Consider the following 24225-nt stretch of genomic DNA (forward strand, 5'->3'; position numbering starts at 1 on the left):
CATGTCTTGTATAGGGAGATATTACAATGATTAAAAGATACTTTTTTTCATGAAGTGAAGAAAATTAAAATATTGAATGAACTCAGTGATTAAAGAAAATGACCAAGAGAATTCCTACTCTTTTAAAGGAAATAGGATAGGGTTGTTTGATCAAATATACAAGATATCCCACAAGTATCCAAAAACTTCAATTCACATGTATTACTTAAGAGAACTGAAGAAATTTAAAGACGAAACTGGAGAACATTAACATTCTTATCTATGGCTGTTGTGCTAGAGGACTTATGAACCTCCAACGAGCCTGGGATCCTTTTTTTTTTTTGTTAAAGATTTTATTTATTTATTCATGAAAGACACAGAGAGAGAGCGAGAGAGGCAGAGACACAGGCAGAGGGAGAAGCAGGCTCCATGCAGGGAGCCCGATGTAGGACTCGATCCTGGGACTCCAGGATCATGCCCTGGGCCGAAGGCAGGCGCTAAACCGCTGAGCCACCCAGGTATCCCCCGAGCCTGGTATCCTTAAAAAAGAATAACTATGTCACTTCTATGTCTGGCCAACTAGTTGATTCCATTTTTTTAAAAAGTGGATTATTAAATACCTAGATAGTACTATAACTAAAAAGAGAAAGGGAGCATATTTTCTTTTAGTTTTTTTAAAAGAGAGCTCTTTAGGAGGAAAAACTATTAGATGCAGTCCATTTAGATTCTCAGGGGGCTGTTAGCCAGTGGCTATACTTAAATACTATTAAAAATGAGAAAAAAAAAAATGAGTCCACATGCATAAAGGGGCTATTTTTGCCATGGATTAAGAACCCAGCTAACTCTGGGAAACGAACTAGGGGTGGTGGAAGGGGAGGAGGGCGGGGGGTGGGAGTGAATGGGTGACGGGCACTGGGGGTTATTCTGTATGTTAGTAAATTGAACACCAATAAAAAATAAATTAAAAAAAACAAAACAAAACAAAACAAAACAAAAAAAAAATAATATGCAAGAGTTCTGTCACCAGATTAGACTCCCTAGACCGTAAAGTGCAGGTATCATGCCTTTGGGGTCACTGTGTCTTCAGTTACCAGCATGCACACAAGAGTGCTCAATAAATACATTGAAAGAATGAATAAATGAATAGACTGAATAAAAAAAAAAAAAAAAAGAACCCAATTCAGGGTGCCTGGATAGCTCAGTCATTTGAGCATCTGACTCTTGATTTCTTTTTTTTTTTAAATTTTTAATTTATTTATGATAGTCACACAGAGAGAGAGAGGCAGAGACATAGGCAGAGGGAGAAGCAGGCTCCATGCACCGGGAGCCTGACGTGGGATTTGATCCCAAGTCTCCAGGATCGCGCCCTGGGCCAAAGGCAGGCGCTAAACCGCTGCACCACCCAGGGATCCCTTAAACATTTTTTTTTTTTTTAATTTTAAGCATTTTTTTTTTTTTTAAATTAGACTCTTGATTTCAGCTCAGGTCATGATCTCGGGGTCCTGGCATCAAATACCATGTCGGGCTCTGTGCTCAGTTCACAGCTTGAGATTCTCTCTCTACTCATGTGCATGCTCGCTCTTTCTCTCAAATAAATAAAATCTTAAAAAAAAAAAAAACGATTTAGACATGGTATTCAGAAGACAAGATAAATGAGCACTTCTATGGATACAAGAGCAAAACTAGTGAGTGCCTTAGTGACTGGGAATAGGAACTGGTTCTGGATAACACTTTAGTAACTTATTGGGAATATGGATCAGAGGGCTTCAGATCTTCAGGAAGTAGGGGCTCTACTGAGTAGGAAAATAGTGGTAATAAAAAAAAAAGAAAAATATTCCAAAGTTATCTGAATGAGAAAAAAAGGCAGTACATAAGCTTCAAACACATTTACTCATTTAGAAAAAAGTAACAGGAGTGCCTGCTGGTTCAGTCAGTAAAACATGACTCTTGATCTTGGGGTCATGGGTTCAAGCCCCATGTTGGACACAGACCTTACTTAAAAAAAATTGGAATTATTAAAGTTATTTCAAAGGATAGAAAAATAGAAAACTGTCTGTACTCTGCTAAAGAAATAAATAATTCATTTTTAACAAATTATATATAAAATACTCATTTTTATGAATATACCTGTAAAAAACATAGAATATTCATTTTAATAACAAATTATATATAAAAAGTCTCTGAATTATCAATTATAAATCAGAAAAGGAAACAGGTAATAGCTGAAGGTATCAGGTAGATGAAATAGTGCTTACAAAAGGTAACTGAAAGAAAACAAATCACTATTCTACCTGTTAAATTTCAATATATGCCCTAACTTAAATTATTATTTATTAGTTATGCTATTTTACTTAAGAAAAAATAGTGGGGCTGGAAACATTCCAGAAAGAGTAATTAAATTATGAATAAGGAAGGAAATAAAAGCTGACTTACCAAAATCAAGTCAAAGAAAAAAAACAACTCTGTAAGACACACTCACATTTTCATCTAAAAAATTTTTACATGCCATAGGCTGTATTTAAAAGGACTAAAAAAAAAAAAAAAAAAAAAATCTTGTTATTTTAACATAAACACATAGGGCAGCCCCGGTGGCGCAGCAGTTTAGCGCCACCTGCAGCCCGGGGTGTGATCCTGGAGACCCAGGATCGAGTCCCATGTCAGGCTCCCTGCATGGAGCCTGCTTCTCCCTCTGCCTGTGTCTCTGCCTCTCTCTCTGAATAAATAAATAAATAAATATTAAAAAAAAATAAAAATAAAAAGTAAATAAAATAAACACATAATTTGCCATTTATAAAACGAAGACAAGAATACCTAGTTTACCTAATTAAATTAGATGATATATGTAAAGCACTTCTGTTATGTAAATGCCATACCAGACACGTTGGAGATATTAAACAAAATTGGTCCTCGTTCACCCTCAAAAAATATCAAAGAAAGCAAACTGAAGAATACCAAAGATAGGTCAGATGTCTCTACACTGGTAAGCAAGTGGGATTGGTCATCACGGATTTACTCACCACAGTTCTATTGGCAGAAACCCCTCAAAGCCTGAAAATTCAGTCTATGAAGTCTTATGTCATTGCTTCTTTCTACAAAAATTTCTTGACGTGCATACCATGTGCTAGGCATTGTTCTAGGTGAATTTAACAAGATGGGCAATCTCTATCTTTATGGAGTTTACATTCCAATGTAGGAAAGACACATAATAAAAATCAACCAAAAAAAAATGTGACTAAGTGATAAGTGCAATGAAGACAATAAACAGAGCAATGAGCTCCTGGAGGGAGAGCCACTTCAACCGATAGGGGTAAGGGAGGGCTCTGTGAGAATTTAGAGCTGGTAACACTTTAAAACAACAGGGAAAAACATTTTACATTTGGGAAACTTGTAGGAAAAACTAGAGCCAGTGGGACTGCCACCATGGAGGAAAACTAATTCTCCTCCACACATAGAAAGCTGTTAAGAGAATACTGTACTGGACTGTTTGTAACACGTCACTGATCCAGTCCACTTTTATCAGTTCTATCAGTACATCAAGAACTCAGAGTAGGGATCCCTGGGTGGCGCAGCGGTTTGGCGCCTGCCTTTGGCCCAGGGCGCGATCCTGGAGATCCGGGATCGAATCCCACATCGGGCTCCCGGTGCATGGAGCCTGCTTCTCCCTCTGCCTGTGTCTCTGCCTCTCTCTCTCTCTCTCTATCTCTGACTATCATAAAAAAAAAAAAAAAAAAAAAAAAAACCTCAGAGTAATCCTTTCAAACTTCTTAAGTACATAAAAAGTTTTGATTCTGACATAATCTTAAACAAGTGATTCAGTTAGTGATACACATCAATATCACTTATCATCACTTACCATCAATACACACAATCAACAGACCTAAAAGTGAACATAGTTCCAATTTAAACAGTCCATTTCCCATTCATCTAGTAGACTTAAAAACAGAACTGCCTGGGCAGTCCCGGTGGCTCAGCGGTTTGGCGCTGCTTTCAGCCCAGGACCTCATTGATCCTGGGGTCCCAGGATCGAGTCCCACGTCAGGCTCCCTGCATGGAGCCTGCTTCTCCCTCTGCCTCTGTCTCTGCCTCTCTTTCTGTGAATCTCATGAATAAATAAATAAATCTTAAAAAAAAAACAAAAAAAAAACGGAACTGCCTTTTCTAGAGGATACCACCTACCACCTCAGCTGTTGGGAAATGGGTAGAATGGTTAGACGGACTTTCTGACATCCACAAGTTAACAGGTGCTGCAGAACACCACAGTCCACTGCTCCTATCTGTGAAGTTCTGAAGTACTGCAGCAGATGTGCCATGACTTAAGAGCCTGCTTTGAAAGCAGGTACACATTCATTCTGTTGGTCAAATATATAAACATAGTTTGATTATATCTGTTTGCTTCTCTTTTTACTCTATCATTTTAAATTAAGAACTACTAAAAATATCAAAACCACCAATAAAATCTCAAGTATGAAAGAAAAAAAAAAAGAATTAGTAAAAATAATACTTGGAGCCTAAATTCTAGTCCTGCCCAGGTTGAGTCCTGGCCCTGCTGTAGGATATAAAATACTGGACACAATTCTGTATTCAATCCTCTGAAGCTCAAGTTTTTCTCTTTTAAAAAATGAGGGATTTTTGGGCAGCCCCGGTGGCTCGGTGGTTTAGTGCCGCCTTCAGCCCAGGGTGTGATCCTGGAGACCCAGGATCAAGTCCCACATCAGGTTCCCTGCATGGAGCCTGCTTCTCTCTCTGCCTGTGTCTCTGTTTCTGTCTCTGTCTCTCTCTCTCTGTGTGTCTCTCATAAATAAATAAAATCTTTAAAATAAATAAATAAATAAATAAAAAATAAAAAATGAGGGATTTGGACTATAGTTAACTTCAAGTTGAAAATTCTATTTAACAATTAACTGGAAAAATAGAAGAAGTAAACAATTTGAGATTTTTAATAACAATATGTATAAAATACACTAAGAAAGAAAATTTTGGAGATGAATGTTAGGAAAAATTAACAGAACTTGACACATTATTTTATATAATCCTATGTTTACCTTTGTGACAGTGATGAAATCTGGTCCAAAAAAGACACTTTTTACACCTTCAATCCTAAATAACTGTCTGTGAATAAATAAAAAATAAGAGGTAATAAAATGCTTTATTATAGAAAAGTTTAAACACATACAAAGGTAGACAGAAAAGTAAAAGAACCTTTAACATATCATCACCAACATCAATAATTCATGGCCGACAATTATCAACTCCTAGCCAATCTTGTTTCATCCTCTTACCCTAAGATCTAGCAATCCCACTCTTAGGTATTTACCTAAGAAAAATGAAAACATGCTCCACAAAGACCTGTATATAAATCTGTATAGCAGCTTTATTTATAAGCCAAAAAGAACGTTTGGAAATGTCTATCAGCTAGTGAATAACTGAACAGACAGACTGTGTGTACCTGTAAAATGCAGTACTACTAAGCAATAAAAAAGAATAAACTACTGGAACATGCAAAAATAAGGAGGGCTCTCAAAAGCATTAGGCTAAATGTAAGAAGCCAAACACAAAAGACTGTAAGGTGCTATTTATATGAAACTCTAGAAAATATACAACTATGATGGCAGAAAGATCAATAGTTACCAGGGTGACAGATGTGTTAACTAATTTCACTGTGGTAAGCATTTTGCAAGGCACATGTATATCAAGTCAGCACACTGTATACCTTAAACTTACACAATGTTTTACATCAATTATATCTCAACAAAGCTGGGATTCATTACCCTGAAACAAAATAGTTACCACCATATGAAAGTGAATCAAAAAGATCCTATGGGAAGAGAAATGAGGGATTTCTGCAGTGATAAAAATGTTGCATATTTTTATTTTACTGGTGGTTACACAATTTTATATATTTATCAAAACTCTGGACTAGGGATGCCCGGGTGGCTCAGCAGTTTAGCGCTGCCTTCAGTCCAGCGTGTGATCCTGGAGACCGGGGATCGAGTCCCACATCGGGCTCCCTGCATGGAGCCTGCTTGTCCCTCTGCCTGTGTCTCTCCCTCTCTCATGAATAAATAAATAAAATCTTAAAAAACAAAAACTCTGCACTATACACTTAAAATTGACGAATTTTATTTCATGTAAATTATACCTCAATAAAATTAATTTTTAAAATCCTCTAAGAGGGGCAGCCCCGGTGGCGCAGCGGTTTAGCGCCGCCTGCAGCCCAGGGCGTGATCCTGGAAACCCTGGATCGAGGCCCATGTCAGGCTCCCTGCAGGGAGCCTGCTTCTCTCTCTGCCTCTCTCTCTGTGTCTCTATGAATAAATAAATAAAATATTAACAAAAATAAAAATAAAATAAAATAGAATAAAAATAAAATCCTCTAAGAGGAGGAGGGGAAGATTATTATTTGGAAAGTGCCTACATGGGCAGCCCGGGGGGCTCAGAGGTTCAGTGCTGCCTTCAGCCCAGGGCGTGATCCTGGAGTCCTGGGATCGAGTCCCACGTCGGGCTCCCTGAATGGAGCCTGCTTCTCCCTCTGCCTGTGTCTCTGCCTCTCTCTCTGTTTCTCGTGAATAAATTTTTTTAAAAATTAAAAAAAAAAAAGGAAAGTCCCTACAAGGGATTTTGAAATACATCTTCCTTCCCCAATCACTGGTATATGTACCATACCTAGTATTACACTCCAGAGCAATTTCCTTATCCCCTTACCCCTTATTAGGAATAAAAGCTGACACACTCCAAAAAAGGTTACAGTTTACCTTTTCTTTGTCTACCATTGTAAGAGTATTATTGGAATTACTAATTTGAAATTATTTAGGAATTTATCTAAAAAAATGTCATCTGGGTTCTCTAATTCAATATTAAACCTACAAGAAGTTACAAGGTACCTGGCTGCATAGTATTGATCCAATAAACCCAAGCAGACCTATATATAAGTAGGTCCGTTGACTGGCTCTGTACACCTGCACTGTTATGAAAGCTTTTTTCTCAAATGAAAGGACCATACAGAAGAATCAACTCAATATTGGGCCATATCATGGGGACTTTTAGGCAAGACTACATAGGTTCTAAAGAACCTAAAGAAAGAAAAAGCTGAAAAGGAGTTTCAAACATGATTACACATGCTTTGCCATTTAAGTTACTTTTCTTGGAACAATTTCAACTTTTACAATGTCGAAAATAAAATATGATACCCGGAACTGAACACATATGCCAAATGCAGTCTAACTTACACAGAATATAAAGACTGTTGCCGCTCTTGGGCTGGACAAACTCTTAAAGTTTGACTGACTTTTTTGAGTACTGCATCACATCCAACATAACAAACTAAAAAGTCAGATTCTTCTATCCCACAATTGTGCTATTTGTTTTAAAAATTTAAATAACAAGCCTTAGTATTTGTTCCTGTTAGAATTTAGCTGACTTGCTTTAACCTATCATTTCAGCCTACTGAAACTTTTTTTTTTTTTAGCCTACTGAAACTTTTTAAACATTTCTCTGAATTTTGCCACCTAACATAGAAGCGATTGTTCCCATCTGAAAACTGGTAACTATCACTATCAACGTCGCAGATAAAGAAATGTATTGAATACACATGCCAACTACAGAGATATTACAGATACTACAGAGCCCTCTTACATGTCACTAGAGACAGACTTACACTGTGCTTAAATTTGTCTTGTATATAGGATAGTGAGAAATAGGTCAAATGACTCTCTGAAGTAAGATACACTACTGTTTATTCTTATTTATTCAGTTACTCATTCATTCAATAAATATTTCAAAACTTACTGAATATCACACTGTACTAAGCACTAGAGCTAGAATGATGAGCAAGACAGACTGGTCTCTGTTTTCAGGAAGCTTACATCTAGCTTACAGTAAAAACATTCTCTGTTAAAACAACAAAAACAAGATTAGTTTTGCTTGACTGAAGATAATAAATTCTGAGAATTCAGGAAATGAGCTGCTTTCAAAAGACTAATTTGAAAAGGGCTTTTGCCAACTAACATCTGACAGGAATAAGCTCCAGCTAATCTGTAACTGAACAGAGTGTCTTTTTCACTTTTATATCCTTTTAAATACAAAATACATAAATTCATTCTTGATGTAAACATTTCAAACTATTCATACAAACTGAAAATGCCTCTTGACCACCCCTCCCCCAAATCTACTGTTATCACTTGGGCATACAGTCTTCCAGACCTTATGTTAGTATAGTTTTGGGTTTTTATATACATAATACTCATACAGTACTCAGTGTTCTGCAACATGCTCTCCTCACTTAACAGTCTCTTTCTTTTCTTTTTTTTTTCTTTCTTTTTATTTTTTAGAGAGGGAGAGAGAGATGGGGACAGAGGGACAAAGAGAAAGGGAGAGAGAATCTTAAGCAGTCTCCATGCCCAGTGCAGAGCCTGATGCAGGGCTCAATATCACAACCCTGAGATCATGACCCAAGCTGAAATCAAGAGTCAGACGCTTAACTGACTAAGCCACCCAGGCACACTAACAGTGGGTCTTAGAGGTCAGCCTATGACAGTAAATGAGGGTTCTTCTCATCATTTTTAATATCTACAGACTATGGACAAACGAAGTTTATTGAACTCTTCCTACTGATGAGTATTTAGGTTGTTTCCAATTCGTTAACATTACCAACAAAGCTGCAATGAACATCGTGGTACCAACTTGTATATGTATGTGGATGTTCTTTAAGGCAGTGTTTTTCAACTCCACTAGTAACTTGTAAAATCAGTTAGGTATTGATCTGGATTTTATGGAATATAATAAAACAGAATAGAATAAAGAAAATAAGAAAGGAAATAAGAATATATAATGTCAGGGTGAAAACTGTACCATCGAATATGTACAAATTATACGTTCATCTACATGTATGTATATACTGGTTTGTAATATAAAATGTTTCTTACTGTGGACTGTAAAAAAAAAAGTATGAAAAACAAATGCTCTAAGGTATATCATGAGAAGTGGCATGTGTAGGTTAAAGGAAAGGCACATTTTTATTAAGGAGAAATTTTAGAAGGGAAGCCTGGGTGGCTCCATCAGTTAAGAGGCTGGCTCTTAATCTCTGCTCAGATCTCAGTCTCAGGGTCCTGAGTTCAAGCCCCACACTGGGTTCCATGCTGGCCATGGAGTCTACTAAAAAAATTTTTTTAATTAAAAAAAATTTTCAAATTCCTGAGATGAATATATTTCTGGCTCTTCATATAAAATGGCTGTGTGTATAGAAGCAGTTATCTAGGGATCCCTGGGTGGCGCAGCGGTTTAGCGCCTGCCTTTGGCCCAGGGTGCGATCCTGGAGACCCGGGATTGAATCCCACGTCGGGCTCCCAGTGCATGGAGCCTGCTTCTCCATCTGCCTATGTCTCTGCCTCTCTCTCTCTCTCTCTCTCTCTGTGTGACTATCATAAATAAATAAAAATAAAAATAAATAAAAAATAAAAAATAAAGAAGCAGTTATCTAAGATTTACTTTCCAAATACCCCTGGCAATCAGTATCAGGCTAATGTAAATTAATGTAGATTGATCTAATACATCTTATTACAAATAATTTCTCTAGCTATTACTAAAAAGAGGTTTATTCCAGTAATTTTATTGTCCTTTATCGTCTGACCTACATTTAACATGTAGTGAATTTAAAAACTGTGTCTAAATATCAGAAAGGGAGACAGAACATAAAGACTCCTAACTCTGGGAAACGAACTAGGGGTGGTGGAAGGGGAGGAGGGAGGGGGGTGGGGGTGAATGGGTGACGGGCACTGAGGGGGGCACTTGATGGGATGGGCACTGGGTGTTATTCTGTATGTTGGTAAATTGAACACCAATAAAAAATAAATTTATTATAAAAAAACTGTCTAATTGACCAGTTTTTTAAAAATCATGCCAAATCTAATAATTATTATTATTTATAGTTCTGAGTGGAATATTTTAGAAACTGCTCCATTTTGAAACATCCAAAAAATTCAGTTATCCTTAAGAAAAAAATGAACTTTTCACTTCTTTTTATGAACAGTTTTAAAGATTTAGAATGGAAATTTATGTTATCATTTTGATGAACTTTCTTTAAGTGAAAATATAAAATCTTAGTCTTGCTATAGATCTCTCTTTTTTTTTTTTTTAATTTTTTATTTATTTATGATAGTCACACAGAGAGAGAGAGAGAGAGGCACAGACACAGGCAGAGGGAGAAGCAGGCTCCATGCACCGGGAGCCTGATGTGGGATTCGATCCCGGGTCTCCAGGATCACACCCTGGGCCAAAGGCAGACACCAAACCGCTGTGTCACCCAGGGATCCCTATAGATCTCTCAAATACATTACTTTTCAGGAGAAGGGTTTCCTAATATCAACTGTTATTTTTCTTAAATCTCTTACCTGAGAAGAAAATAAAGCATTCTCTACACTGAAAACAGTGCAGTGCACCTAAAAACGCAATCACTAAATGAGGCTGCCTTACCCCCAAAGTCAGTTATTTATGTTTCTTGGTAAAAACAAATGAGAAACAGCAATATACCTAGCCAGAGGGGAGCGAAATGCTGCAGCTGGTGTGGGAAAATCCATGGTCCTTGTCTCAAGAACTGGTTTTCCTGGAATAAACTTTAAACTGTTGGGATTTGGGGTATCTTGTGTTTGAATAAACATGTGTCTCACTAAAAAAGAAAAAAGAAGAAAAAATGTTATTCCAGAAAAAACAGTAGTTAACTTTATGGACTATGATGTGCTCATTTCAAAGAATCAAAAGAAGAAAAAAAGAAAATAAGGTTTTATTGCTCAAGCTGACGAAATAGTTTTTAAAGACAACAAAGAACTTTATTGATACATTTAGGATAAATGCACTGAATTTTATACGAATACTGATTATTTAGTTTTGTTACTCAACAGACTCTAGCAATATCCTACTTTTAACTAGGATGGTATATCATCATTCAAGAGTCTTCAATGTATTTTTATTTGAGGACTTAGCACTAATGTTATCATATTCATAAATCATCACTATGATATTAAAAACAGTAAAATGTTACATTTTCCTCTTTCCAAAGTGCTTCTGTTTTTTTAAGAGATATATTTATAACAATAATAATATTTTGTGTGTGTGCTTATTACCTGCCAGAGACAGGGCTGAGTGCTTTAAATGTATTTGAGCCTTTAAAGATCATATGAAGAAACTCCGTATTTTCCATTTTACAAAGGAAGAAACTGAAGCTTAGAGTTAAGTAACTTGTCCAACGGTATAGACTTAGTGACGTTATAAATCATCATGTAGGGGCACCTGGGTGGTTCAACAGTTTAGCACCTGCCTTTGGCTCAGGGCATGATCCCGGAGTCCTGGGATCGAATCCCACATGGGGCTCCCTGCATGGAGCCTCCTTCTCCCTCTGCCTGTGTCTCTGCCTCTCTCTCTCTGTGTCTCTCATGAGTAAAAAAAAAAACTCTTCTAAATAAATAAATAAATAATATAAATAATGTTTAAAAAATAAAATAAATTATGTAGGGAACCTATGTGAATTACTTTCTGGAATATTTTAAAATTATCTTTACAGGTTCTTCTTTGTTTCCTCTAGGGCCAGTGAATTCATTAAATGAATAAAGAAAGAACAGAATCTTCCATTTCCTACCTTGCTATTTTGATAACAGCTTATAGGACAAAAGATAGTACTAGGGTTTAATAGTTTTAAAACAGGTCCTGATTATTTATTACAAAAATAAACTTTCTAACCAAATCAAACCAAACCAATTCTCATCTTAGAGCAATATACTGAAAAAGATTAATTTATTGAGCAGCTATCATGTGCTAAGCGCTCTCTGTGAATGACACCATTTAATCTTTTCATTCTCTCAAGGAAACACTATTCTAACCCTGTTTTATAAATAAAGAAAGTAAAGCTTTAAGTCACTTAGCTAGTTAAGAAACAGAGACAGGATTAAAGTCCTGCCAATTTCCCACCATAGACTTGCTTAACCACTAATACATACTGCTACTCCACACCCAACATAGTGCCCAGCATAATAGGAAAATATGTTTAATAAATCAGGGGATCCCTGGGTGGTGCAGCGGTTTAGCGCCTGCCTTTGGCCCAGGGCGCGATCCTGGAGACCGGGGATCGAATCCCATGTCGGGCTTCCGGTGCATGGAGCCTGCTTCTCCCTCTGCCTGTGTCTCTGCCTCTCTCTCTCTCACTGTGTGCCTATCATAAATAAATAAAAATTTAAAAAATAAATAAATAAATAAATAAATCAGTTTTCCTATCCTGTCACAATCCTCATATCATAGCTGAAGAAAAATAGTAAAATATCAACCAGTAGCAGTTTTATTTTAAATTAGAAAGAGATTAAATTTGGCAAAACGTGATTTGTATGAAAGTGGCTTTTTGGTTTGTTTGTTTTTTTTACCCATTATAAAAGATTATAACTTCACAGCTGAGAGTAGTTTTTTTGCAACTTGCCAAGCAGCCAACTAACCAATGCTGAATTATTTCCTTGGTGAAGCAGCATCTAAAACTAAGTCCCATATATTTTTAAGTCTCTGTCCTATAAAGGTATCAATTGTGGCTTGGTGAACACACAAATCTTAAAAAAGAGAAAAATTTAAAATGATAACTTCAAAGTCCAGATACTCGATTTAAAATATTTTTATCTCTGACAAATAAATTCCTCTGAAAATCTGTTACATGGGAAAAAGTTTTCAGATGGAACATTAAAGAAAAGACTGCCAGCAATTTCTGTAAATATAAAGACAATGAGGTTCTTTTAACTTGGTTCTACTAACCAATCATTTCTTGAGGCCTTTCTTAATAATTTATTGGTAACCAAGTTCTCCACACACATTAAGCATTTTACCACAATATTTGAAGAATTAAATGGCACTTCTCTCCTCAATTCATTTATATAAAACTATACATGCAGAAAGAAAAGTTTTTAGAAATACTTGAAGGTACATCAAAAACCATAAGGTAACTAGGAATAAACCTAACCAAAGAGGCAAAGGACCTATACTCAGAAAACTGGAGAAAACACTCATGAAAGAAATTGAGGAAGACACAAAGAGATGGAAAAATGTTCTATCCTCATGGATTGGAACAAATATTGTTAAAATATCTATGCTACCTAGGGCAATCTATACATTCAATGCAATCCCTATCAAAATAACATCAACATTTTTCACAGAGCTGGAACATAAAATCCTAAAATTTGTATAGAACCAAAAAAAGACTCTGAAGAAACGTTGGAAAAGAAAACCAAAGCTGGTAGTATCACAATGTCAGACTTCAAGCTCTATTACAAAGCTGTGATCATCAAGACAGTGTGGTACTGGCAAAACTACAGACACATAGATCAATGGAACAGAAGAAAGATCCCAGAAATGGGCCCTCAACTCTATGGTCAACAAATACTCGACAAAGCAGGAAAGAAGATCCACTGGAAAAAAGACAGTCTCTTGAACAAATGGTGTTGAGAAAATTGGGACAGCCACATGCAGGAGAATGGAACCAGACCATTTCCTCACACCACACACAAAGATACACTAAACATGGATGAAAGATCTAAATGTGAGAGAAACCCATTAAAATCCTAGAGGAGAACACCACAGGTAGCAACCTCTGTGACCTTGCCCACACCAACTTCTTGCTAGACACGTCTCCAGAGGCAAGAGAAACAAGGTCAAAAATGAACTACTGGGACTTCATCAAGATAAAAAGCTTTTGGGACACTGAGTGGCTCAGTGGTTGAGAGTCTGCCTTTGGCTCGAGTCGTGATCCCGGGGTCCTGGGATTGAGTCTCACATTGGGCTCCCCGCAGGGAGCCTGCTTCCCTTCTGCCTGTGTCTCTGCCTCTCTCTGTGTCTCATGAATAAATAAAGAAAATCTTAAAACAAACAAACAAACAAACGATAAAAGGCTTTTGCACAGCAAAGGAAACAGTCGACAAAACCAAAAGACAACCAACGTTTGCAAGTGACATATCAGATAAAAGGCTATATCCAAAATCTATAAAGAACATATCAAACTCAATACTCAAATAACAAGTAATCCAGTCAAGACATGGGCAGAAGACATGGAAAGACATTTCCCCAAAGACAACATAGGCGTGGCCAACAGACACATGAAAAAATGTTCCACATCACTCAGCATCGGGGAAATACAGATCAAAACCACGATGAGATCCCACCTCACAGCGGTCAGAATGGCTAAAATGAACAGGTCAGGAAACGACAGATGTTGGGGAGGATGTGGAGAAGGGGAGCCTCTTACACTGTTGGTGGGAATGCAAACTGGTGCAGCCACTCTGGAGAACAGTGTGGAGGGGCCTCCAGAAGTTGAACACAGAGCTGCCCTACGACCCAGCAGCTGCACTGCTGGGGATTTACCCCAAAGATACAGATGTAGTGACCCAAAGGGGCACCTGCACCCCAATGTTCACAGCAGCAACGTCCACAAGAGTCAGACTATGGAAAAAGCCCAGATGGCCAACGACAGACGAATGGATAAAGAGGAGGTGTGTTGTGTGTATGTATATGTGTGCGTGTGTATATATATATGACATATATTATACATATATAATGAATGAAATCTTGCCATTTGCAATGACATGGATGGAACTAGAGGGTAATGCACTTAGTGAAGTAAGTCAATCAGAGAAAGATAATTATATGATCTCACTCATGTGGAATTTAAGAAATAAAACAGAGGTTCATAGGGGTAAGATAAGATGAAATCATAGGAAGCAAACTGAGGGTTGCTGCAGGGGAGGTGGATGGGGGATGGGGTACCTGGTGATGGGCATTAAGGAGGGCATGTGATGTAGTGAGCACTGGGTGTTATATAACCCTGATGAATCACGGACCTCTACCTCTGAAACTAGTAATACATTATATGTTAATTAATTGAATTTAAATTTAAAAAGGAAAAAAAAGAAATACTTGAAGGTAAAAACTGTAAATGTGGGATGTATGGCTGGTGCAGTGAGAAGAGCATACAATTATTGATCTCAGGGTCACAAGTTCAAGGCCCACATTGGGTGTAGAGATTACTAAAAAAGATAAATGAATTTTAAAAACTTAAAATTTAAACTTAAAAAAAATTTGAGAGTATCATCTATATAAACTGTTGGAAGTAGAAAATATATGACATCACAACATCAACTTTCTCTTTTGACAATGAACAAAATTATTTCAAAACAGTAATTTGACTAGGTAGTAACAAAATCATTCCAATTATAGTCTAAGCTGGGTTTAATTAGGTATTTCAGAAACCACCACTGGTCCATCACCCAGAAGGATGCCCCTGAAAGTGTCCTAAGGGTCATAACAAAATAAACTAATCTAAAATAATTTTTCCCATCATGCCTGGTACTAATAGGTAAATAGGTAGGAAGAAAATCACCCCAAAATATACATTAATAGTGTTTCAGGTCAGTATCTAAGACTAAGATCAGTGGGTTTCCAATTTGAAGAGCCTGATGACCACGTAATTCCATCCTACAAAATCAAACAGTCCAACTAAAGTAGTTTAACATGCTGAACTACTCAATATTTATGCCTAAATTTTTATTCTATGATTCAAGGAGACAGGCAAGGTTTTCCTCTTCTTCCCCCGGTTTACAGGGAAGGTGAGGTCTCTACCTCCGTCCAACTCATGTGGTTAGCCAGAGTCAGCTACCTGCCAGAGTATGGCCACAAAGTGTTCAAAGTGGTAATGGGAATGGGAGACGGTCCCAGAGCTGAATCCAAACTCTTACAGCTCCATGAGCACACACAGCAGACATTTATACACAGACACGACAGACAGACACACGGAGACAGCTCCCAAGGTTCCCTAACCACATAACATGGATTACATTTCAATAATTTTCAAATCCTGTTTTCAAACCTATTTCCAATATTAATGAAAATAAAAGCACGTAACATCAAGAAAAATGTCACAAAGCTCATAACTAATTTGTACTCAAAAACAAAAAAAAAACTACGTTGAAAGTTCTATTTTCTAAGGCTTGGTTGAAAGCCAGAAATTTACTGATTTTAGGTGTATTCTTATCAAAATAAGGAGGCACCAGCTTAAAATACATGATTTTTTGAAACAAATCCACTTGGAACTTCTTTTTATAACATTTTCATTTCATAAATCATTTTTCTCAAAAAGATTTTATTTACTTATGGGGCACCTGGGTGGCTCAGGGGTTGAGCATCTGCCTCCGGTTCAGGGCATGACCCTGGGGTCCCAGGATCAAGTCCCACAATGGGCTCCCTGCAGGGAGCCTGCTTCTCCCTCTGCCTCTCTCTGTCTCTCATGAATAAATTTTTTTTAAAATCTTTAAAACGATGTTATTTATTTATTTGACAGAGAGCACAAGCAGGGTAACTGCAGGCAGAGGGAGAGGCAGAGGGAGTAGCAGGCTCCCCGCTGAGCAGGGAGCCTTGATGTGGGGATCCATCCCAGAACACGGGGATCATGACCTGAGCCAAAGGCAGATGCCCAACCAGTTGAGCCACCGGTGTCCTCAGAAATCATTTCCTGAGAAATGTTCCAGATGATGTGCTATTGAAAATACTAAGATTTCATGGGTCTATTGGACACTATGCTCAGGATTCTTTTTCTTTTGTTTTTTTTTTTTTTTAATATTTATTTATTTATTTATGATAGACATAGAGAGAGAGGCAGAGACACAGGAGGAGGGAGAAGCAGGCTCCATGCCAGGAGCCTGATGTGGGACTCGATCCTGGGATCCCAGGATTGCGCCCCAGGCCAAAGGCAGGTGCCAAACCGCTGAGCCACCCAGGGATCCCCTTCTTTTTCTTTTTAGAGATGTATTTATTTTACAGAAAGAGAGTGAGTGTGTGCATACATGCACAAATGAGGAGAGGGGAGAGAGACTCTCACACAGACTCCCTGCTGGGTACGGTGCCTAATAATGGGGGGCTCACGGGGCTCCATCCCAGACCCTGGAGACCACCGCTTGAGCTGAAACTAGTCAGATGCTCACGGGACTGAGCCACCCAGGTGATCCTGTGCCCAGTATTCTTGAAATCTAATGCCAATGATATGTGTAAGCAAATAATTAAAGTGTTGTGTTATACTAAAAAAAAAAAAAAAAAATGCTACGTTCCTTTTACGCATCAGACTAGAAAACTTACAAATTCTTATCTCTTATAATCCACCAAATTTTATTTAAGCACCGTCTCCTTAGCTTCTGAAACATAATTTGTTCTAAAAGGTGAAATTTTACCTGTGTTACATAAGGTTGCAGGCAGTGGGAAAAGTGGTCTTTGCACAAACTGATGCAGAGGCTGTTTCTTAATGGTGTCTGGATTCATCATCGCACAGAATCTACATTCAAAAACAAATAAAAACGACATTTCAAGAGATAATCTTTTAAGCTCAGTGTCTACTTCTTATATTTATAAAAAAAAATAATGATAACAACAAAGCTTAGTTTTCATCCTCCATCCACATTATTTGCACTTCCTTGGGCAAGCAACATCTGCAAACAGTTTAAGAACAAGAGCTCACGTGGAAATTTACAGCCTTGATAACTGAGTGTCACAGGATAGTGCAATACCCAGTGTAAGAAACAGAAATGCTACATTTGTGATTTATAACCTAGATTCTCAGACTCTTAGTGATGCATGAAGGATGCAAAGAACTACAAAGTTATTTTTCTTCTTTTTTAATTAAAAAAAAAAAAAAAAGGGATCCCTGGGTGGCACAGCGGTTTGGCGCCTGACTTTGGCCCAGGGCATGATCCTGGAGACCCAGGATCAAGTCCCACGTCGGGCCCCTTGCAGGGAGTCTGCTTGTGTCTCTACCTCTCTGTGTGTCTTCCATGAAAAATAAATAAAATCTTAAAAAAAAATTCAAAGAGAACAAAAGTAAATATTGGGGAAGTCCTCCTCCCTTTTCTGTCTCTACCATATTTCCCTGGAAAAAAGAGAACCAATACTACCTGTTTTGAAAGGTATTTCACACTTCAAAAAGTCTAATAGAAAGTGTACTATTCTTCTCCAAACTGCTAACGTATCAAACAATTTTTATATGCTTTTTGACTGGAAACCTCTTAAGCTGGTGTTTGTAACTTTGGTTATTTCACTGTATTAGAGAAGTATTAATGGGCTATTTTTTTGTGGCTTCGACAAAAAAATGAAGAAAGAAGAGAAAAATAAATATTATTAGGAAAGGGAAAAAAAATGCTTTAGTGAAAAGTTTTAGAGACCTTTAGAAACCTGATGCAAGTTACTTTAGGATCCAGTTCCCGGCAGCCTGGGTGGCTCAGTGGTTTATTGCTGCCTTTGACCCAGGTCGTGACCCCGGAGACCCGGGATCGAATCCCATGTCGGGCTCCCTGCACGGAGCCTGCTTCTCCCTCTGCCTGTGTCTCTGCCTCTCTCTGAGTCTCTCATGAATAAATAAAATATTAAAAAAAAAAAAAAAAAAAAGAGAATCCAGTTCCCTTTTCTTTTTAAAGGAGGCTCCACACCCAGCGTGGAACACGATGCCGGGCTTGAACTCAGATAATCCGTGTAAAGTGCTGACTGACATCGGTGCCAAGCCTTAGAGCAAGAGTTCCATAAATGTTAGCTACCATTATGATTATGTTATAGGCGCCCAATAATTAGTGGCGGAATCAAATTTAAGGTTTGGGCTGAAATCGCCTTCATCTTTAACTTACTGCCTAATAAACCTGGGCTGTGCTGTAACCTGGAAATACACTGAAGCCCGGCACTGCCGTCCCTTCCACCCAGAGATAAAGCAGCAGAGTGGATGAACGTGGGGACAGCGATGGGTTTAAGGTGACGAAAGTAGTAAAGGGGAGTTAAACCATCCCAGTAAGACATCTATCCAAACAGAACAGGGCAGCCGGGGGGCTCAGCAGTTTAGCACCTGCCGTGGGCCCAGGTCGTGACCCTGGAGACCCAGGATCGCGTCCCACGTCGGGCTCCCTGCATGGAGCCTGCTTCTGCCTCTGCCTGTGTCTCTCATGAATAAATAAAATCTTTAAAAAAGAAAAAAAAAAAAAAAAAAAGGAGGGAGGGGGCCTGCAAAAAAAAATCTTCCAGCAAGCTTAATGCATTTAAGCTTCTCAAGGGCGCCATGAGCACGAAAGCTGCCAACGTTCACTACGTGAAACCTTCGGCCCGTCCTGTCCTTTTGGTCCAGAAGCAAAAATCAGGGCAGGACAGCTCCTTGGGTGGTGAGTCCTGTTCACCTGAGCAACGTGGGCAGGTGTCAGGGGAGGCCGCACTGCAGGCAGGTGGCTCGGGGGGCTCAGGCCCAGGGGCCCGGATCCTCCGCGCAGCCCCTGCCCTTGGAAGCTGTGACCTCCTACAGCTCAGGTCACGTCCCTTCCGGGCCTTCGGGGCACAGGAGACCCCCTGCCGTCCGCGGACACTCGGGTTTGTGCTTAAGAGGCCGGGGGGTGGGGGGGGGGGGGGGGCGGGCTCAGCGCTGGAGACCGGCCCCGGCCCAGGCGTGACCCCGGGTCATGGGTTCGAGTCCCGCGTCGGGCCCCCGGCGTGGTGTGGAGCCTGCGTCTCCCTCCGCCCGGTCTCCGCCTCTCTCCGTGTGTCTCATGCATAAATACGTAAAATCTTAAAAAAAGAAAAAAAAAAAAAAAAGAGGGAACGCCGGTGGGGGAAGGGGCCCGCGGGCCTCGCCGCGCTGCACAGGCCCCGCCCGGCTGAGCCCCGACGGCGGCGGCGGCCCCGGAGGTCGCTCGGGGGCACTCGTCCCCGCCCCGCCCCGCCCCGCCAGGCCCGGCGGCACCGGGTGCGGAGCTCCGGGCTCGTCACCTACCGCCCACGCAGCCCCGCGGCCGCGGCCGCAGCTCCCCCGCGCAGCCCGGCCGCCGCCATCTTAGTCCGAGTGCGCAGGCGCGGGCGCGGGCGCAGGCGCAGACCGGGAGCGGGGAGGGCTCCGCGGAGAGCGCACCCTGCCGGCCGCGGGCGGCGCTGCCACCGGGGAGCGGGAGATGCGGACGCCGCTCCGGGACGCCTTTGCCCGCCTCGGCGGGAGAGACCCGCACCTGGTCCCCTGGCCCCACCTCCGCGGTAGAGACCCGCACCTGGCCCCCTGGCCCCACCTCCGCGGGGGAGACCCGCACCTGGCCCCCTGGCCCCACCTCCGCGGGGGAGACCTGCACCTGGCCCCTGCACCCACCTCTGGTAGAGACCCGCACCTGGCCCCCTGGCCCCACCTCCGCGGGGGAGACCCGCACCTGGCCCCTGCACCCACCTCTGGTAGAGACCCGCACCTGGCCCCCTGGCCCCACCTCCGCGGTAGAGACCCGCACCTGGCCCCCTGGCCCCACCTCCGCGGGGGAGACCCGCACCTGGCCCCCTGGCCCCACCTCCGCGGTAGAGACCAGCACCTGGCCCCCTGGCCCCACCTGCCCGGTAGAGACCCGCACCTGGCCCCCTGGCCCCACCTCCGCGGGGGAGACCCGCACCTGGCCCCCTGGCCCCACCTCCGCGGGGGAGACCTGCACCTGGCCCCTGCACCCACCTCTGGTAGAGACCCGCACCTGGCCCCCTGGCCCCACCTCCGCGGGGGAGACCCGCACCTGGCCCCTGCACCCACCTCTGGTAGAGACCCGCACCTGGCCCCCTGGCCCCACCTCCGCGGTAGAGACCCGCACCTGGCCCCCTGGCCCCACCTCCGCGGGGGAGACCCGCACCTGGCCCCCTGGCCCCACCTCCGCGGTAGAGACCAGCACCTGGCCCCCTGGCCCCACCTGCCCGGTAGAGACCCGCACCTGGCCCCCTGGCCCCACCTCCGCGGTAGAGACCAGCACCTGGCTCCCTGGTCCCACCTCCGCAGCGGGTCCGCAGCAGGCAGGTAGAGGTCCCAGAGACGCGGCACCCTGGGACAGGCACGGGGACTCCGCAGGCAGGCGGAGCAGGGCATCACCCTCCCCTCCTGCTGGGGGTGCGCTCACAGGGACGATCCTCTGCAGGGTGCTGTCCCCCACCCCACCCGGTCGTGGCCGCTGGTCGGGCCCTGCTCGCCCTCCAGGCCCAGCTCAACAGCCGCCTGGACAGACTGACTGCCTGGGGCCGCAGCTCCCAGGGGTTCCCCCCTTCTGCAGCGAGAGGCCTGCCTTGTGCCCCGGGCCGAGGTGGACGGGGTCATCCGTCTGCAGGCTGGGCTGCTGGACCCCGTCATCTGGGACCCACCCCAGGGAGGACTCCCCACCTGCACAGCTGCCCTTTGCCGTATCAACAGGAGTATTTGATGAGTTTCCAGAGTACAAAAGCCATTTCTGTTCAAAGTACAGAAGCCCATTAACTACTCTTCCAGAACTTTCCTTGAGTATTCCGCTTTCTCTAGGAGGACGGGTCTCAAGATGTGGACCTGAGCAGCCACGGAGGCGACGGCATCAAAAGCCGGCCTTAAACCTACTGAGCCACAGGTGGCTTTCAGCAGGACCTTCGGCTAGAGGTTGAGAACCACTGCTCTAGAAGTAAGCACAGAACTGGCTTCTGGACTAGAAACTCCCGTTGTTGGGCAGGTTGAAGCGACACCACGGTGGCCCGTGTGGCCCGGAGACTAAGGTGGGGGGTGGAGGGGGAGCTGCGGGCCTGGATGCCGCTGGCTTGGACACCGAGCAGACCCTGGCTCCGGGGCACGTTGCCTTCTCCCAGCTCTACCCGGCTTCTGCCCCGTCTCTGCGGTGCCGCTCAGGACCTCGGGGCTCCCCCCGCCTGCTTTCCTTTAGGTCCGGACCGAACAGGCCCAGGGGAGGGAACAGTCTCCTCCTCCTCCGGGGTTCCCGCCCAGAAGAGAAATCCTGCCTTGCCCCCATCTCCCCCAGCCACCACTCTTTTCTTCCCTTCAGAGCCAGATTTTAATCATTAGTGTTTCCAAGCTGCTGAGCCACCACTCCCCCCTTCCCCCCCTTCCCCCCTTCCCCCCTTCTCCCCCTTCCCCCCCTTCCCCCCCTTCCCGTGTCCTGCGCTCTCCACCCCCAGGCACCTCTAGTCAGGACCCTCTCTTTTTCCTTTTCGGCTCTTCCTCTCCTGAATCGCTTGTCTGAACGTAAGGTAGGGATATTCTCCCTAAATATCCTGCCTTGGGGGACTTCCCTGAGCCCCCCTCCCTCCCATCCGAACGGTCTCCTTCGTTGGTCTCTCTCTCAACACACCCTGCCTTTTCCTTTGCAGCGCATCCTCCCAACGTAACATGATGTATCCATCCGGGTGTTGATTTTTCTAACGGTCGCCTAAGACTTAGAGGGGCACGTGTGTCTCTTTCCTCCTGTGTCCCAGCACCTGCTGTGACACCTGGCACACGGTGGGCACTCGACCAGAAGTTGTTGAGCGAATGCAGTCACCCCACCCTTTGTCACACCCGGGACACCAGGTGTGACACCCCTGCGGACGCAGAAGGGGGGCCTGGCCTGGTATTGCGCAGGCAGGGTGTGGCCGCCCCCCACCCCTCATCCCTGGAGAGCACCGTGGCCACCAGCACATGAAACCAGCGACAGCAGCGGGGGACAACTCAGGGACAGACGTCAAACAGCCTTCATCTTTTACTCCAAATGTGCTAGAGGAGGGGCGACTCCTTTAGGAAGAGGTGAAGCTGCCACTGTATGTCCCTGTTGGTGCCCCGCGCCTTCCCGTCTGTGTCCAAGGCACACGTGCACACACACCATAACCGATGGAAACTGGTATTTTCCCCAACACCATTTCGTGAAGGTGCCAGCCCTGCTCCATTTGTTGGCTAAGAAGGTTCCCAGACGGCGTGACCCGGACCAAACAGTCGTGGGTTTGCTCCTCCACCGCCCATTCAGCAGCTGCTTTTTGTTTGTTTGTTTGTTTTTGTTTTCTTTTTTATGATAGTCACAGAGAGAGAGAGAGAGAGGCAGAGACACAGGCAGAGGGAGAAGCAGGCTCCGTGCACCGGGAGCCCGACGTGGGATTCGATCCCGGGTCTCCAGGATCGCGCCCTGGACCAAAGGCAGGCGCTAAACCGCTGAGCCACCCAGGGATCCCTCAGCAGCTGTTTGTTAAGGATGGAACCTTCCGAGGGCGACCAGCACCTGGCGCCGTGCTGCTAAGGGAGGGGAGTCGGAGACGAACCCCCTGTGGTCGCACCCGCGTGGGGAGTCTGAGAAAACAAGCACAGGGAAGAAGAGTAGGAGAAAGAGATCGGGAAACAGACTCTTCACTATAGAGAAGCAGCTGACGGTGGGGGCGGCGGGGGGCTAGGTGGGGCCTGAGGGGCGCTGGCCGTGAGCCCCGGGGGTGTGCACTGCCGGACCCTATGCGCGGAACACTCTTAACTGGAATCACAATGAAAACTTCACAGAATGGTCTAAAGTAACTATGTTTTGATTAAGTGTCATCTATAATCCACGCCTGGTGTCACGTTGGTGACAGGTGCGCAGTCTAGTGCCTCGATCCCCGCGGGTGCTCGCGATGAGTGGACTCTGGGCCCGTGTCCCCATCCGCGCACCCCTCCCCCCGGCAGCCCCCAATCTCTTCTCTGTAGTTAGGAGCCTGGGCTTTCGCTTGTCTCTTTTTTCCTTGCTCGTTGGTTTTCGGCCAATGCGTGTTGAGCGCTGCCTGGGTACCACGTGCGGGCGCTGTGCTGTGCCTCCGGGTGGCCCGCCACCTGCCCCTGGTCCCCTTCCCCCTCTCTACCAGCCCCCGGACTTTGCTCAGTGGCGACGTCTTCAATCTAACAATAGTAGTTCAGCGTGGCGTGCGGCTAGGGCGTTGGCTTGTCGCGTGGCAGCGCTCGGGCCAGGGGTGTCCCAAAGGGCCGTCCCGTCCTGCCGGTGCGGGAGGGAACACGGGTCCTCCCTGAAGCCCCAGCCACCAGCCCCCGGCTGCCACCCTCCCCGGGCTGCCTGCTGTGTGACAAAACAAGTCAGCCTCAGTTTTGCCGACGCCACCGGCCACACGGATGATCGAAATCTTTGGTTCGAGGATGTAAAGGTGAACAGAACAACTCAGGGTGTCAGGGAGCTCCCAGAAGAGAGGCGGGAATCAAGGCAGGAGGCTCCAGGGACAAAGTGCTAGACAAGGGCCGCGCAGGGCCCGGTGGCGCAGGTGCGGGAGGGGAGCGACGACCCGGGTGACAAGGGAGCCCGAGGAGGGCCTCCCTGGAGGGCCAGTTCCCGAGCGCAGGGCTCAGAGAAAAGTGAGCGTTAAGATGTTCCAGGTGGGGGGATCCCTGGATGGCTCAGCGGTTTAGCGCCTGCCTTTGGCCCAGGGCGTGATCCTGGGGACCCGGGATCGAGT

General features: G+C 43.8%; 1 protein-coding gene and 1 long non-coding RNA gene across 5 annotated transcripts in view; one reads left to right on the forward strand and one right to left on the reverse strand.

Annotated features, from left to right (window-relative positions):
* Positions 1 to 19882, reverse strand: part of NFU1 (NFU1 iron-sulfur cluster scaffold) — a 27279-nt gene extending 7397 nt beyond the window's left edge. Inside the window, exons 1-4 of one of the 4 annotated variants that reach the window (XM_038551494.1) lie at positions 19775 to 19882; positions 17211 to 17311; positions 10504 to 10639; positions 5022 to 5088 (exon numbers count right to left, since the gene is read on the reverse strand). In XM_038551494.1, coding sequence (XP_038407422.1) covers positions 5022 to 5088; positions 10504 to 10639; positions 17211 to 17311; positions 19775 to 19833 — 363 coding nt within the window. In that variant the 5' untranslated portion in view covers positions 19834 to 19882. Of the gene's footprint in view, positions 1 to 5021; positions 5089 to 10503; positions 10640 to 17210; positions 17312 to 18862; positions 18884 to 19187; positions 19358 to 19774 lie in introns of those variants that run through there. The other 3 variants (XM_038551495.1, XM_038551493.1, XM_038551496.1) reach the window with 3 other exon arrangements.
* On the forward strand, positions 19043 to 23165 carry LOC119873707. Its single transcript, XR_005366222.1, has 3 exons — positions 19043 to 19172; positions 21308 to 21440; positions 22141 to 23165. It is a non-coding gene; the product is annotated as an uncharacterized LOC119873707 (long non-coding RNA).
* The last annotated feature ends 1060 nt before the right edge of the window (positions 23166 to 24225 follow it).

The sequence above is a fragment of the Canis lupus genome, chromosome 10 (assembly GCF_011100685.1).
Source record: "Canis lupus familiaris isolate Mischka breed German Shepherd chromosome 10, alternate assembly UU_Cfam_GSD_1.0, whole genome shotgun sequence".
NCBI lineage: Eukaryota > Metazoa > Chordata > Mammalia > Carnivora > Canidae > Canis > Canis lupus.